This window comes from Mugil cephalus, chromosome 20, assembly GCF_022458985.1.
Source record: "Mugil cephalus isolate CIBA_MC_2020 chromosome 20, CIBA_Mcephalus_1.1, whole genome shotgun sequence".
NCBI classification, from domain to species: Eukaryota; Metazoa; Chordata; class Actinopteri; order Mugiliformes; family Mugilidae; genus Mugil; species Mugil cephalus.
This window is the reverse complement of record NC_061789.1, coordinates 8,129,843-8,146,792: the sequence shown is the minus strand read 5'-3', so window position 1 is coordinate 8,146,792 and position 16,950 is coordinate 8,129,843. Positions and strand designations below refer to the sequence as shown.

General features: G+C 43.9%; 1 protein-coding gene across 2 annotated transcripts in view; it reads left to right on the top strand.

Moving 5' to 3' along the window:
- The window catches only part of prkar1b (protein kinase, cAMP-dependent, regulatory, type I, beta), a 70,404-nt gene extending 53,694 nt beyond the window's left edge, over positions 1-16,710 (top strand). For both annotated transcript variants that reach the window (XM_047571944.1, XM_047571945.1), the window contains 3 exons: positions 2,240-2,361; positions 14,046-14,127; positions 15,050-16,710. In XM_047571944.1, the coding sequence (XP_047427900.1) occupies positions 2,240-2,361; positions 14,046-14,127; positions 15,050-15,222 (377 nt within the window). In that variant the 3' untranslated portion in view covers positions 15,223-16,710. The remainder of the gene's footprint in view (positions 1-2,239; positions 2,362-14,045; positions 14,128-15,049) is intronic.
- Positions 16,711-16,950: the final 240 nt, after the last annotated feature.

Genomic DNA, 16,950 nt, shown 5'->3' with positions numbered 1-16,950 from the left:
GAATGAGATTTATTCAGGCCTTCAGAATGAGCCGCGATTGGAACTGACGTCTCGTCCCTTTCCACTTGATCGTGTGTGCGTGGCTTATAGAGGGAGGCCGTGCCCCCTGTACAGAGTTATTAGCTGGCTGAGTAAACACATACACTAAGGTTCAGGTCTTAGGAGAGCGTCTCCGCGAGGTCCGCTCTCCTTTCATTCGCCTCCTTTTCTTTTCGAGGGCCTTGTCGAGGCCTGTATTCAAACACCGGCGCTTTTTCCTCTCCCTCCATTCCTCTTTCTGTCGCTTTGCTCCTCTGCTCTGCCTCTTTGAATTGGAGGAGGAGGAGGAGGAGGCGGGAGTGTTTGTGTTTGTCTTTGATTTTCGAGATAGCCACGAAATTGGGTACAAGCCCTTGATGTCGTGGAGTGAAGGGTGTAAAAAGCAAATGTTTTGTTGTCCCGCACACACACACACACACACAGGCTTCGACATCCCAATTACCGACTCCCTGTGTGTCTGCTGTGTCTGGTGTGCAACAAGGTGATCCAAGTGGGTGCAGGCTCGGTGGTGCGTGAAATGTAGGTTCTTTAGTCAGCACGTTTGTGTATCGCGTTACCTGCCGAGCTGTTAGGGATCACCTCGGTAAGACCCGCTGCCTTTAGCTCGCAGCCAGACAGAAGGCATCCATCTGGGTCCGGCAGACACCACGGCCCCACCGGTGGGGACACTGGACACCTCCAAATCGCTAGACCTGCCTTAGTTAATCCAAAGTACATACACATTTACGCACACGCGCAAATATACACACTCGGATCGGTTACAGAGGAGGTTATCAGGAGACAATAGTTCGGACAAAGAAATCCTGCTGTAGGTTCGCGCTTCTAGCTCACGTCTTAGTCAAATCAAAACAATGAGTCACCTTTTCATCTAGACAAAGCTAAAGATGAGTGTTTCCGAGTCTCCTTACATATGTAAATGTTGACCTTTAAGGTTAGGCCACAATTATCTGTTGAAGTTAGAAAAAAAAAAGCTGAATTCTTTTAGTGAATCGTCTTTATAGAGGTATTCAGTTATTAGTGGGCCACATTTTTTTGTTTGCTTTAAATAGCAGTTCATCTGAGTTGCTCAGAGCCTCGGATTAAACGTTTTTTCCCAGTAAGATGTGTGACCATCTGGGGTTTTGGTTTGCTGGAGAATACCAGCAGTTTCCAGAAATATCTGCGGCTAACCACGTCACTGTTCCTGTGGACGGTCTGAAAGTCTATCTGACGGGGCTCTGGAGATCTAAAAAAGCAACTCATAAAGATACAATCTGGCAGAACTCATTCACAAATCATGATCTCTGCACTTGTTTAGGCGGAACGTTAAAAATACAGCGAACCCGTTGGGTAGCAAAAAAAAAAAGGGGGATATTTTCCAAGCCATTACAGCCGACGCTTAATTTCACCTCTACTCATAAAATTATGAATGTTCTTTCTGGACTGTAGCAGAATAACATTTTTTAATCAATTTAGACGAAATGCCACTTGATCCTTGGAGCCCAGCTATTATCTAGTGAATGGATGTTTTTATTCACTCCACCTACACTGGTTCAACTGAACTTGAACACATTCAGTTAAGCAGGCGCCCTTTATTGTAATTCAGCCTGTATAGATGATACTAAATCGTGTTGGTCTTAAAACAGAAGACAGAACCATCTCACAACAATCCAGATTCAAGGGGTTTTATGTTCATGAAATGAGGGAGGATTTGTCTGAGATGGGAGTTAAACCCTAACCCTAGGGGTAACCACCATCACCTCACTGCTAGCCTAAAAGCTAATTTACAAGCTTGTTCTTCCTTCCTTTTTCCCCTTTTACTTTCATTGCCTGTCCTGAAGAAGACCCAAGCAAGTTGGAAAGGTCAATGTAGGGCAGTGTTTTATACCGTTAACACATTTTTAAGGGTGCCTTGCTTAGTTCCTTAACTTTTGATTAGGGTTAGGGTTAAGGGGTTAGGGTTAAAAACCAAAAAAAATCTAAAAACACAAAAGCAGGATGGACCAACCGTGGGATCCAACTATGAGTGGACTACTGTCCAACACGGAAGACAAGGACCTCGTTCTTATTTCGGAGATAGAGATATTGACCGTGCGTTCGGGCCGGAACTTTTTTACCCTCCCAGTCCAGGAAGCATAATCAGATTAATTCTTCTCCATCTGCTATCGCCCTGATCATCGAAAACAACACATTACTCTTTGTTTCCTGTCCATTCACACAGAGTCTTTGGATAAGTGGGAGCGTCTGACGGTGGCCGACGCGCTGGAACCTGTGCAGTTTGAAGATGGAGAGAAGATCGTGGTGCAGGGAGAACCCGGCGATGACTTCTTCATCATTACGGAGGTAATGTCGGCGCAACGTCTTCTGAACTGCCACATTTCCTGGAAGCTCCACGCAAGCAAATACGGGGCGTATGTAGACTGCGTACATGTCAGCAGGTGGGTGGATGTTCGCTCTGGTTGTTGTTGAGATGCTGGTGGGCTCTTCGCTGACAGCTTATTACCACCAGCAGACTGAGGACCCGCTGGTGCGCCCCAGCCCCAGTCCTCAACCGCGATTCATGCGCAAAGGATAGTCCCCTCACACTACAGGCTTTGTGGCACCGGGGCCCCTGGCGTTTACTTCATGAAGGGCCCCCTGCCTGTCATCCTAACACACTTTTGATTAACTCCATACTTACACAGCTTTCACCAGGGTCAAGTCAAGAGGCCTCTGTCTGGAGGGGGCGGGGGCACGAGATGCTGTCCGGTCTCTTATTTTCAGGCTTGCATTGTTTCACTTTCTGTCATTTCCTCCATCGCTTCTACTTATTCTGTCAGTCAGTAGTACTAGCGAGCAGTACCCTGGTTACAGTGCATGGGAGTGGTTAAGCCAGAGGTGGATTTTATCACGGCTGCTGAGTGATGTATCAGCCCTTATCCCTATTTTGCCTCAATTTCCATCTTAACCTGTGCCCCTCCAGCGCAACTCTTCTTTTCTTCACCATCCTTCTTTCATCGGTCCTTTCAGTCTCCCACCTCATGCCTTTCTTCAAATATATAATATGCATTTAATCCCAAAATATGCGCGGTGACACATTCGTTTTCTGTTGTTTTGGCCCTAATCCAGGGCTGAGAAATTTGTATCGCAACCGTAATCATAAAGTCAAAAGTGTGTGCTCAAGTATTTCAGTCGCGTACACCCTTGTTGGTTTAAGAGTGAAGCAGTCGTGGCTATTTTTATACTTTGATCCCCAACCAGCCTCGGTATCCGCTTCACTTGCCAAACTGAAAGACAAAGCAAGCAAAAACAGATGTCTGCGGGCTAATGCAGAAGTCTAAAACTGTGTTTAGCATTACGTTTAGCCGCCATGTCCTACTTATCACGCCGTAACAATGACAAGGAGGACGGTTGCTATGCAGTTCAAAGTCGGCAATTAGACTCGATAGATAATTTTAAATCTTAGATGTTGGAATGCAGAGCAACCGCAAAACAAAAAAGAAATGCCTGCCCAAATATTTATAGATATTCACATCATTGTACATCTTCCTTTTAACCCTTTAAGACCTAAACATCCACCTGCGCATAAAGAAATGCTTGCGGGTTAGGGTTAGGGTTAGGGTTAGGGTTGGGGTTAGGGTTAGGGTTAGGTTTGAATCGCCGCAACTCACTGATGGACAAAATTCGAAGTACTTGGAAGCTGCACCACAACATACACTAAATTACTCTTTTATTTTTATTTATTATACAAGTGCATTCTACTGTGTACAGCATAGGTCTTCAAAAGGGGGTCCGTCAACCCTAGGGGGTCTGTGGGGGTATTTCCCCCAAATTTCAGTTTCTTAACAAGATACTAATAATGTACATTTATAAATAGCACCAGGCTGAGTTTATTATAGACCATATATAGTAGGTATGGGGTCCCTACTTAATCTCTCCATCAGTTTGGGCCTTGGCCTGAAAAACATTGAAGACCCCTGTCGTACAGTAATCACAGTAACAAGTAACTGGTTAATCCCAAATTTATTTCTCATTGTGAGTAGGTTTAATGCTGAATTGAGTAACATCCCTTTGAAATCCACGTTATAAACATCAGCCTTACTTGCCGTTATGAAAAGAAATCTGTTGGATATCATGTTAAAAACATGCTAAATAAACAAAACTTTACGCTTGGAAAACGCTGGATCCTGCCCCTGATAGAAAGTAATCGCTGCACAAGAGAAATCCTGTTTTTTGAGGGATCTCACCGCTCTGTTTTCTCGTTTTATCGCATTAATCCACACCTGCCGTCTCGCGTGATTTTTGGGAATCCTATAAAACAATTTCGACTTTGCCCCGACTGTTCTGGCATGCTGGGGCATGACAGCCCCGGGCTAATTATTTAGTTGCTCGCGGTTTTCAAACAAATAGCTCGATTTTAAAGGGTTAAAACATGACTCCTCAGTGTGAGACCTCGTACGTTCCAGAGAGGAGAAACTATTTGGTGGAATCTGTTGGATTACAGGATGGAGAGAGTTGTGCTACACTCAGCTTCTCTTAAACAATATTTAACAAAGTTGCCTTTTTCTTAAATTTTTTTCCGTACCCATCTCTTAACCCGGCTGCTGCCCACTCTTTAAGTGGTCCCTTTCTTTATCGTCTCGTCCCTCCCTCGCCTTCTCTCATGCAGCAGACACTGACTTTCCCAGAGCTGGGTGGACTGTGGTGGAATGTGCGCTGCTGACTTTCACACGGGGTCAGGAGACCCAGCCTCCCGGGAGGGAGACGAGGGAGAGAGAGAGAGAAGGAGAGGCAGAGAGAGGAGGATGAGTCAAAGAGGGCTGGGACATATGGGCAGAGAGAAGAGGACGAATTAAAGAGGACCACAAGTAAAGAGGGAACAGGAGGATTTTGTTAGTGTGAGTTTGTCCTACTGTGAGATCGGCTTCCTGAAGTCTCATCGTGTGATTCCTTCCCATTTGAAAACTTTTAATCCTTGTCTGTCCCCCAGCCTCTCTTTTCTTTTCTCTTCTCTTCTCTTGTCTGTTCTCATTTTTTTTATTTTTTGTTGTTGTTGTTGTTTCTGTGGTTTTGGGGGATCGGCCAAAAAACCGAAACCCCGCAGTCACTAATTACACACTGTTGATGGGGAAGATTAACAAAAAGGGGAGGTATAGAGACATCACTTTCTTTGCCCGGCGGAGGAATGGGGCTCTAATGAATAGTGACATGTTTACATTTTTTTCTCACACTGTACAAACAAGCCTTTACAGGCTCCGGGGGCCATGAGGACTCACCTTCCCTTTCATCGGCTTCCTCTTTGCCTTTCCCTCCCCTTCATCCCTCCATCCCTTCAGTGCCTATACTTCTACTTGGCCAGCAAGCGCACTTATTTCTGCATCCTCGTTATACTTTCACACCATCTCATGCGTGTCTTAAAAAATAAAATTTTGAAACATGCTGTAGCGGTACATGTTGGACATTGGTTTTCTCGTCACTAAAGTGGAAGCAGAGGTGGAACAAGGTTATCGTCGTGTCTAAGTTTAGTCGAAATTCCCAAGCCCTAGCTTGCATCTGGAGTGGCGTACGTCTGTTTGTACACTTCCATATGTCGCAGTGTTAACGAATTAATTAGTTGTACCATTACATGTGTTGTTCTTGTCCAGAATACGATATAGTACTTGCAAATTAAGTTTTAAGTTTCCATCCTGCTCGGGCAACTTTACTGGCAGTTGTCAGACTGAGTCGAAGTAAAATAATATGAGGTGGGTATGGATGCTTGTAGATGTGGTTTATAGTTTTGAAACCGGCAGCGTTTCCCACCACCACTGCCTGTCAGCAACATCTCAGCCCGCTGGCTGCTGATGCTCCATTTCTGATTCAGTTGTTTCCTGATTTCTTGAGTCAAGATTTCCTGCAAAATTGTCTCAAAACTGTAACTGCAAACGCTTAGTGTTGAGGATGTGTCAGAACCTAATCTCAGTTTCCCTGCCGATACAAATTGAAACAAGGTTGAATGTGACATTGTAACATGTTGCACTACCCGAATCTGAACAAAATAGCAGCAACCTCCGGGATGAAGCCCATGCGGCTAAGTGCTAAAAATTGCAGTTCATCAATTGGCCACTTGAGGCTGGATCCAATAGGGAGCAAATCCCCATAGAGCCCCATGTTAAAAGGCCCAACTTTACAGCATTATTAAACATGTTTACAGTCCAAAAAACGATTTTGGTCTCAATTTATTTCACTATTCGTGAGCTGAGCTAACAGGTGGCAGAGAGTTGGGTGGGCGGGTCTTAACGTCTGAAATGCGCCCCCACGTCCATATTTGGAGTATCTGAGTGTGGGCGGAGTAAAGCTCACCCAACATGGCAACCACAGGCTCTGCCCACTTCGGGCTTCAATTTTGAGGTGCAGAATCCAACAGGTGACGTCACGATGGGTTTAATATATACAGTCATTGGTTCAAACGCACCCTAAAAGGTGGTTTAGGCTTCTGCGTCAATTTGATGCCATAGCTACGGCGACAGGGCAGAGCATGCACGGACCCTAGTACTAATCGTAGCCTGACGTGGATCTCCTCGGAAAAGTAACTTCCCTGTTTCCACAGTTTTCCATTTGATTGTTCAATAAAGATGGAACACATTGAGGAAAGGTTGATTGAGGAGGTTCGAAGATACAAACATTTATATGACTTGTCCTTGGCGAAGGTTTCAGTCTTCATTGTTGAAAGTGAGGCAGGAAGTAGAAACAAAAATGAACCCGACCGGCAACAAAGACAGCGCCGACTAGTGTTTTGGTGGTGTTTTTACAGAGCGAGCCACACTGAAAACCAGGGTTTCTTTCTTTTTGTCAAATCAAGTTATTTCAACTTCAGCCTCAAGTCTGACATTTCATGGGACTACCTGTTAGGCTCTGGATGAAAATAATGTAAAACCCAGCGATGGCCGCTCACCAGACATTCCTTTCTGCTAATGTATCCACTCTCATCTCTCCCAGCCATCGATTCTAACAGCTACATGTGTTATCTCACATTTGTCCTTTGACCTCGCACAAAAGTAATCATGCTGAAGGGGTCTAAAGGGTCCCCCTGGGTCACCAGAACAGAAATCCTCTGTGGGTTGTCTACAATATATCTCCTTTAACGGTACTTGCCTGTAACGTGTATTTGCCAAAGTCCAATTCATCTAATGGAGCCCGTTGTTATAGACCGAAGATCAATGTAGTTAATCAATTAAGTCACGCGAAGGAACGTGAAGATCTGCGCATCTTAATCGGGATAAAGTTTTTTTGCGAGACACTGCATTTTTGACGGGCAGCCCCTCGGGCTGCTGACTGGAGGAAGGAGAACAAATCTTGTGAGAAGGGCTGTTGTCCTTCGCTGCGGGATCTGTGCGTGTGTGTGCTTTTGAATGAGAAGGTGCAGACACTGCTGGAGCTGGGTGGCCTTGTAAACAGGCTTCTCTGGATATCACCTTCCTCCATCTCTGCCTGCACCTCTCTTTCTCTCTCTTTCTCTGAGTATGTTAATGCCATTTCCTACATGCAAAACCCTACTTTTTGATAAGTCGCCACTAACTCATCCACTTTGCTCTGGATGCAGTACATGCATTTGAGTGTTTCATATATATATATATATATATATACACACATACACATATATATATGTGTATGTGTGTATATATTTATTACAATAAGTGTCCAAAATGTGGATTTTAAGTCTCTAGTTATAAAATAGCTGCTAGTAGTTTTTCAGTACGGGACAAGTGATTCATTGCTGCTGCTTAAATTGTCTCACACTATTCCTTCCCCTGTCTCTACAACTTGTTTGTATTCTTTCATTCATACACTTTTTTTCTCTCTCTCTCTCTCTTTCTCTCTCTCTCTGCCTGACCTCCTCAGCTGTCTTTTGTCATTTCCAGTCCTATGCCCCCTCGGTTGAACAGGGGAGTCTCTCCGATGTTTACAAAAGAAATATCTGCGGGGCAGAGCACTACCTCTGGGGTGGTACGCTGGGAGATGGCTATCTGGACCACACCAGATGAGAACTACTGTACTCGCAGCGCTGCACTGTCTCATTCTCTTTGTTTGGACGTGAATGGAAAGGAGAGGAATCAGCTGGTTGTAAACACGGGAGTCTCCGTGCCCCCATTCTATCCCCATTCACATCTCTCTTTTATTTATTTATTTTATTTTTTATGTTTTTTGCATTCAAGCCACATCTTGGCTGGGGTGGAGAAGTTGTAAAGAAAACGAAATGCGACCAGACTCACCAAATAAATTACGCGACTTATTTGTCCCTTCACTGCCGCTCATATGGGCAGTCATAAAAAAAAAAATATTTGCAAATGGAAAACATCCGACGTCTGTGTATTGGAGGTTTAACACCGCCGGCTGTTTGTTCTTTATCTTCTAATATTGGCAGCAGTGGATGGACGTGAATAGCTCCCATTCAGATAACAAGACGTTAGAAGTTAGTTTAATAAAGTGATCAGTACCAAAGTACTCCTGTTAGGGAGCTGAGCAGTCTTATTCGCTCCCCGACTTCAGCTTTGTGCAAAAGGCAGTTCAGACATCTGGCCTCGGTAGTAAGTTCGGCAAATAAGCTGATCTAATTATAGACATTTCATGCATTTATCCGAATGATTGTGATCTCGGCCTTCCAACTGGTTGTTTGTCAAGCCTGACAGATCAAGCTAAAACCCAATTACAAACACGCACCTGTATACATGCACACATTTACAGTGACTTCCTCTAATACTTTGTAAATATGACCTAAATAGTTAAAAAATGATAGACACAGTGACGCACTAAAAGAAAAGAACCTTCCACGGTTGGTGGTAAATGACTGAGAAGTTAGGAGTAAGGCTACGTTTCTACCTCTGAGACGGCTTTCAAGATGTCCCAGCAACCTTAAATGTCTCTACACAAACAGGGACACGTCAAAGGAATTATCTGCCGCTTAGTATATTTTAACACGTTTTAAGGTCAAAGCTTTAATTAAACTTGTGGTTTCGGTTTTTATGTCGCATGTGCACCACAGAGGGTTGGACTTCTGAGTGAAACTTAGCTGCTGAGAGACAATCTTGATGCAGTGCATTCTGATGTTCCCGTCCTTGAGCACACGTTGACTGCTCTAACCACACTCGTCTTTGAACTCGGGCTTTATTTTAATCTCAGCTACGCACCTGTAACGTTTAGCGCCTTCATCTTGCACAGCTGCAGCCTTATTGCGTTAAACCTTAAACAAGCGCCTCATAAGTCGAAAGCAGTAACAACCCCCGTGGTGATTCCTTTACTCATGACATCAGTGTCGGTGTAATTGTTCTAGGGCTGAGTCTTGATACTGATTTCCTGACTCAGTTTATTTCAAAGTATTCCTGTGTTTTCCTGCATCAACAGTAAGATCTGAGCTGTGCGGGCCACTCCGGCTTTTTGCTCCACAGCAAATGTTTGTTAAGTAACGGAAGTGCAAAGCCATTATCGTTCAGTTATGTCGTTTTCCGCTGCGAGGCGTGCTGAAAACGAGGTAACTCTTTAAACAGAGACCGAATAAAATCAACACCGTGTTAAAATGAAATCGTTATATGAACATCTCGCTGACAACATCTACGCACAAACATCTCATCAGAGAACGTCCGCCGGCTTTCCAACTTCACGGTGATCAGACAGCGTCAGCGTTTGTTTCAGCTGTTAACTGCGTCCTTATCTGTTGTGTTTCAAGGAATCAACAACGGCTCGATTTATGAAACACTGTAGATTTCTGATCAGTAAGTGAGATGAACATTTTCTGCTTAATACCACAGCTGTGTTTCCAGTTAGAACCAGTATAAGCCAGTGAAGTAAAACTTTGTTCAAAATAATCTTATTCATAAAAGTGGCACCTTCCTGAAGTTCAGTTTTAAAATATTGTGTTTAAAGATGTTCCTATGACAAAACATTTCAATAAAAAGTTTTAAACTGACACGCTTGTTAGGTTAGATTAACTTTTTGACCATTTCTTGATGAGTTTTCATTTCTTAGTTTTCTGTGTTAACCACTAGACAGACTGACGGCCTGTCCACAGTGTAGCCCTGTACCTACACCTAGAGGGCCAGGGGTCCATTCCCTGCATCACCTGTTCTGCTGCTGCTGCTGAGGACGTCTCTTTATCTGCTAACTATTAGCAAAATTTAAAAAAAAAAAATCTGTTTGCATTTCTCATTTATGTGAACAAGTTTAATGACTCCATACTTTGCATTCAACAAAATAAAAAATAATAAATAATATAATAATTTAAAAAAAAAGTTTATTATAATATTAAAAATACGTACAGTGGGGGAAATAAGTATTCGATCCCCTGCTGAATTTGTAAGTTTGCCCACTTCCATAGAAATGATCAGACTCTGGTTTTTATGGTTGTTTACTGGTTATGGGTATAGACAGAATATCAGTCGAAAATGCATAAAAAACACACAATCTAAAAGTTATAAATTGTTATGTATTTTATTAAGGGAAATAAGTATTTGATCCCCAAGCACAACACAAGTCAGTACTTTGTAGAGAAACCTTTGTTGGCAAGCACAGCGATGAGACGTTTCTTGTAGTTGGTCACCAGGTTTGCACACAGCGCAGGAGGGATTTTGGCCCATTCATCTTTACAGACAGTCTCTAAATCCTTCAAGTTTCTTGGCTGCCTCTTGGAAACTCGGGGCTTCAGCTCCCTCCACAGGTTTTCGATCGGGTTAAGGTCTGGAGACTGACTAGGCCACTCCATGACCTTAATATGCTTCTTCTTGAGCCACTCCTTTGTTGTCCTGGCAGTATGTTTTGGGTCATTGTCATGTTGGAAAACCCACCCACGAGGCATCTTCAGTGTTCTTGCTGAGGAAAGAAGGTTTTTGTCCAAGATGTTACAGTACATGGCTGCATTCATTGGCCCCATAATGCGGTGAAGTTGCCCTGTACCCTTTGCTGAAAAACAGCCCCAAAACATGATGTTTCCACCTCCATGCTTAACCGTGGGTATGGTGTTCTTTGGGTCATACTCACGTTTTTTCATCCTCCAAACATGGCGGGTCGAGTTAATGCCAAATAGCTCAACTTTGGTTTCGTCAGACCACAGCACTTTCTCCCAAGCCTTCTCTGAGTCATTTAGATGTTCACTGGCAAACTTAAGGCGGGCCTGTACATGTGCCTTCTTGAGCAGGGGGACCTTGCGGGCACTGCAAGAGTTCAATCCATAACGGCGCAGTGTGTTGCCAACTGTTTTCTTGGTGACGGAGGTCCCAACTGCTTCCAGATCATTAACAAGCTCCTGCCGTGTTGTTTTAGGCTGCTCCCTCACCTTTCTCATCATCATCCTCACTCCATGAGGCGAGATTTTGCGGGGAGCTCCAGACCGAGGACAGTTGATGGTCCTTTTATGGGTCTTCCACTTGCGAATAATGGCACCAATAGTTGTCACCTTCTCACCAAGCCTTTTGCTGATGGTTTTGTAACCTATACCAGCCTTGTGCAGGTCTACAATCTTGTCCCTGACATCTTTTGACAGCTCTTTGGTCTTGCCCATGGTGCTGTAGAAGTTGGAATGTAAGAAACTGATTCTTAGAGCAGGTGTGCTTTATATACATGACGAGTTAAGATCAGGAGTATTGGTAATTAGTTGACTGAGCACAGCTGTGTGCCACATGCGCACCAGCCAATCTGTAGGAGCCTGAATTCTAAGTGAATTGTTGGGATCAAATACTTATTTCCCTTAATAAAATACATAACAATTTATAACTTTTAGATTGTGTGTTTTTTATGCATTTTCGATTGATATTCTGTCTATACCCATAACCAGTAAACAACCATAAAAACCAGAGTCTGATCATTTCTATGGAAGTGGGCAAACTTACAAATTCAGCAGGGGATCAAATACTTATTTCCCCCACTGTATATATTCAAATATTTAAACGGATGGGTGAAACTGCAGGAACAACAATATCACTTATATTTTTCCAATTTATTTATTAATTTTATTTGTTCATTTTTTGAAACTTTCCACTCGGGGGTTGGACCCAGTCTGCAAGACACTATGGGATTCATGTGGAAGTCAATAATAATACGGGTTTATTAAATTCTCTCCAGGTACTCCAGCTTCCCTCCACCTTCCAAAGACATGCTCGTTAGGTTAATTTGTGATTCTAAATCGGCCCCGAGTCAGCGCTGAGATAGACTGGAGACCTGTCCAGCCCCGGCGTGACCCTCCGGAGGACAAGCGCTTACACAAAATGAATGAATGAATGTCAGATCTTTCGAGATGAGTTTAAATCAGAAAACAGATTCCGTTCTGTGTGTGAAGTGGCGAGGAGATCCCCCGCCGCCGAGCTGAGGTCGCCGCCCTGTGTCGTGTTGTCGTGCTGAGTGCATCGTGACACGGTTGGTTTGGCCCAGTCGTGACACTCGCGCAGTGTTCCCACCTTAAACAGTGTCCCCCACCTCTCCACAGCTCATTTCTAGTGCGGACGAACCGCCGGGTCACACACATCCCTTTCACTGAAATACAGTCACACTGTTGTGTGCCCTCGGTGAGTAAGCTGGCAGTTTCGGTGTTCTCATTAAGGCTCATTATATTCATATTTAGCATTATTAGCCCGGTCAGCACAAGGAGCAGAGAGGGATTAGAGGCAATGAGGGAGTGCTGGAACGGTCAGGTCTGTTATATGACACGGTCCAAGACAAGCTGGGAAGTTCTCCCACTACCGATTTAGAGAAGCCCTTGAGTGCATGTAGATGCCAGGGCTAAGATAAAAAAACATATTCTACCCCTGTCTGTGCACATTCACTCCAAATATGGCAAATAGCAAAACTTTTCTACCTGCCATTTGGAGAAAAGTTTGTGTCAGTGTCATCTTAAGGACACTTCCTGGGTTTAAACCCACCAGTCATGTGAGCCTTAGCTAAAGTGGTCTATTTCGCACATAAGGGCACACCCCATGTTTTATTTATATCATTAGTGTTTTACATGACTTTATTGAACTGTTTTACATTATTTTAAAATGTAAGTGGTTATTTATTTACTTTTATAACCTAATTTTACTGCATATGTTTTTTTTTTAAGTCCCCCCACCCCACCCCCCAAGGTGTGCCCGGGCCCCCCAAAAAGTTAGCACCCTCCCTGCCTCAAGCCTCAGTCCCCTGCCACGTCTCTGATTTTGCACCTTGCAGTGTTTTATGTTTTTATTTGTGTGAAGCACTTTGGGTTGCACTCGTCTGTGTGGAAAAAAAAAGCGCCACATAAATAAAGTTTGATTTGATGAAGATGAATATTTTAGCGTACGCTCCTCCACAGCCGCAGAAGTTAGCCAACAGCTGCGAGATACGACAGCATGGACGCGTCATCTGTCGGGCACAGTGAACGGAAATCAGATTTCTTCCCTTATACTTGTTAGATGACTCACACACGCACACACACACACACACAACACCCAGTGGATGTTGGTAATATGCGTAGTAGGTCACGGAGTCCGCTCGGTCTCTCCAGGAGCTATCAGCTGTTGGACTGTTGCTGCTTTTCTCACTGTTTGTGCGCCCTTTCAGAATGCGTCGATCCATCTGTGTCAGGCGATGGTGCACGTTCGCAAAAGAGTGTGTCGGTCATTCTCCGGGGTCATCCAGGGCCTCTGCGTCGCTCTTGGACAATACAGTTGTTTCCGTTTAATGGGCGAATGCTGATTGAGGGGATTAAGCGATGACTGTGCTCGGCCTGTAGCGGGCTTAGATGTTTGTGTTTATGACACTCTGGAGGAAATAAAGCAGAACCAATCGGTTTGCGTATCACATCAGCCAGTAGGAACACATGACTGTGTGTTGTTGTCCCGCACAACAGGTGTCCGTCCCACAGAAAAGTGAACTAAATCCTATGCACCTGTGTTCTTATGAAGCGCAGGAATTTCTCCTCGGCTTAATCCTCCCGGTGATTTTCAGTCCCCCCCCTCCCCCCCATCTTTCCCTTCTTCACACACACACACACACACACACTCCTCCTTTTATTCCTCTCCTTCTCATCTCGTTCTTTCTCTCCTTCTCTTCTTTCCCGCTTTCAGGGCATCGCCTCTGTTCTGCAGCGCAGGTCCGACAATGAGGAGTATGTGGAGGTTGGACGCCTCGGACCCTCTGACTACTTCGGTGAGTGTGTCAGCTTTTTTCCATCTCTCCAGCTTGGCGCCGCGCACAAAAAAGCTATTGATCAAAACAAAAACCGGTTTATGTTACGCGTCCGATTTAACGTGGCGTGACATATTAAAGTAAACCTATGAAATGCACAGCTGGCGTGGCACTTAACTGAGAAGGGTCCAGCACAAAATTCAATCAACTGGCTTGTAGAAGATATAAATACATTGCAACTGTGGAAAGTCAATCCTCTCACTTTATAAAAAATGCTTTTGGTGTGCAGTGGTGTTGTTTTTATTTGTGATAAATGCCAAATTATTATCTTGATTCATGTTTTTTTTTGCGTGCTTACTTTTCTAATTAACTGAATAATTAAAGTGCAAAATACATTTCTACCAATATATGACCAAATGGATTGCCAGAGATCCATTAAAGCTTGCTGTATTTGAATTACCGTAACTCACAATGGTTTGCGCTACTGACAAAATTCAAAGTGTGGCCGACACACTGGGACAGGTTTAACTTACTTTGGTTTTTACCAACAAATTCCTCCAAACATCTGTCTCTTACTGCGTCGCTCCTGCGTCAACCTGCGGCCGACAGCAACGGTGCGTCGTCGTTCCCGCAATGGCAGCTGTTTTTCCAGTGCTCAGCCACACTTTGAATTACGGTAATTCAAATATCACAGGCTTTGTTAATGGGCAGGCAGATGTCCAGGTCTTAAAGGGTTAAAAGGAAGATACAGACATTGTACAATAATGTGAATGTCTGTAAATATGTGGGAAGGCTCTGCTAACTCCAACATTTAAGATTTTTTTGTCCGTCTGTGAGTTACGGTAATTCATTTTTTTATTTTTTTTTTTATGCGCAAGCAGATGTTTAGGTCTTTAAGGGTTACATTTATTTAGAAATGTCATCTTGTCTACTTTCATCCCAGGCGAAATCGCCCTGCTGTTGAACCGTCCCAGGGCAGCCACCGTAGTCGCCCGCGGACCCCTGAAGTGCGTGAAGCTGGACAGGCCCCGCTTTGAGCGTGTGCTGGGCCCATGCTCAGAGATCCTCAAGAGAAACATCCAGAGATACAACAGCTTCATCTCTCTCACTGTGTGACAGGTCGGCCCCCCACCCCGCGCCCACCCTCCCCCGTCCGGGCCCCCACCAGCAGGCGTGTGCAACATCAGCATCAGAGTTTTCGGTCAGTGGGTGGGAAGGGGGCGAGGACGCGGGGTGAAGGACATGGGTTTTACATCTACAGTGACAGGGTGCTCGTTTCTTTTTCATTTTTTATTTTTATTTTTTTCCCATTTTGCGCGTTTCTTTCTTTCGACCTCGTGCACTTTGACTTGATCTGTGCTGTCACGTAGCTTTATTTAAAGAACAACACGCAGGGGTGTACAAATCTGAGACTGGTTCAGCTCATTATGTGATGTAAATGAGTCGTGCATACAGCGTCCATGAAGCATGCTTCGAGTCCGACAGAGAGCGGTGTTTAGCACTTTCATCGACTTACGAAAGGAACGGATGAATTCAGGAAATAAGAAGGAAGCTAAGTCATGTTTACGTGCGGCGCGGGAGGAAGTGAGTGCAGGTTTCTTCGCTCGCTGGCTGTGGTTTGCCTTTTTTTTTTTTGTTTTTTGTTTTTTTAAACGACGTGACGCCGTTTTTAGATCGCGCACGACACAGACCTCTGTTCTTTGAAAATGTAGCTGTAGAGGCGTGAAGAAAAATAACATTCTTGGCTGTTTCATTCGTTTCGAGTGCTTCTTACGTGTGCTTTTACTGTCGTGCATCGGTCGGGAGTTTGTTAGCGTCGACGTGTCCGGTCGGATGCTACACTTTCTCCGTTTCTTTCGGTTTTTTTATCGTCAACAAAGCCCGTGAACGGAGCGACATTACGATGTCAAACTGACCCATGTACAAATATTTCATGAGATTTGTTGACTATAAGATAAAAATCTAGAAAATCACCAAAGTTATCCTTTTGCATTTATGTGGTGCGTGCCAGACAAATTAATTAATTCAATTTTTGTTTTCTTTTAAATAGAAATCCTCTCTCATTTCGGTATATTTCCTGAAGCGGCTCAGTCCGATCTGTGAGCTGCGGTATTTTAAAAGCTCAGTGGTGTTATCAGACCTCTCCTCAAAACACAAACAGAGTCTGAAACACACAACCATACTGTATATGCTTACACTGTCTCAGGACTAAATAAATCCTCCACACGCACACACACACACACACAAACACAAACACAAACACAGGTCTTACCTGACGCTTTTCTTAGCTGGTTTTGTTCCATGTTGTATTGCTAGATAAAAGCTTTTGCACCACTTTAGAGTTTGTGACTTTCGATCAACGCAGCGGTTTGAGTTGAGCTGTTTTTAAGAACATGACTTCTATCTACTGAACAATATATTTACTTGTGTTGCTTTTTCCTCTGTCAAACTTGCACAACCGACCCAGCGACTGGTGTTGCATAAACGGGACGTCCAGAAAAGAATCGTTCTGTATTCTCTCTTCGTGTGTATCTTTTATTTTTTTCTTCTTCTTCTTTCAACTATCAAACCATCTTGAGCAAATAAAGATAAGCTTCTGAAATCCTTTTGATTCGTGTGATTAGTTCCTCTTGATCGGCACTTCTTTGTCCTGGAGCATAGGTCTTCAACAGGGGGGTCCGTGACCCCTAGAGGATCCGCGGAGGTACTGCAGGGGAGGGGGTCGCAAATCTTTGGTTGATCGCACAGTTTTTATCTATTTTATTTTTGTTTTTCCTCACAAATTTAAATTTCTTTAAACGCACATTAACATAAATGGAACATATATTTAATATTGAATGCAAA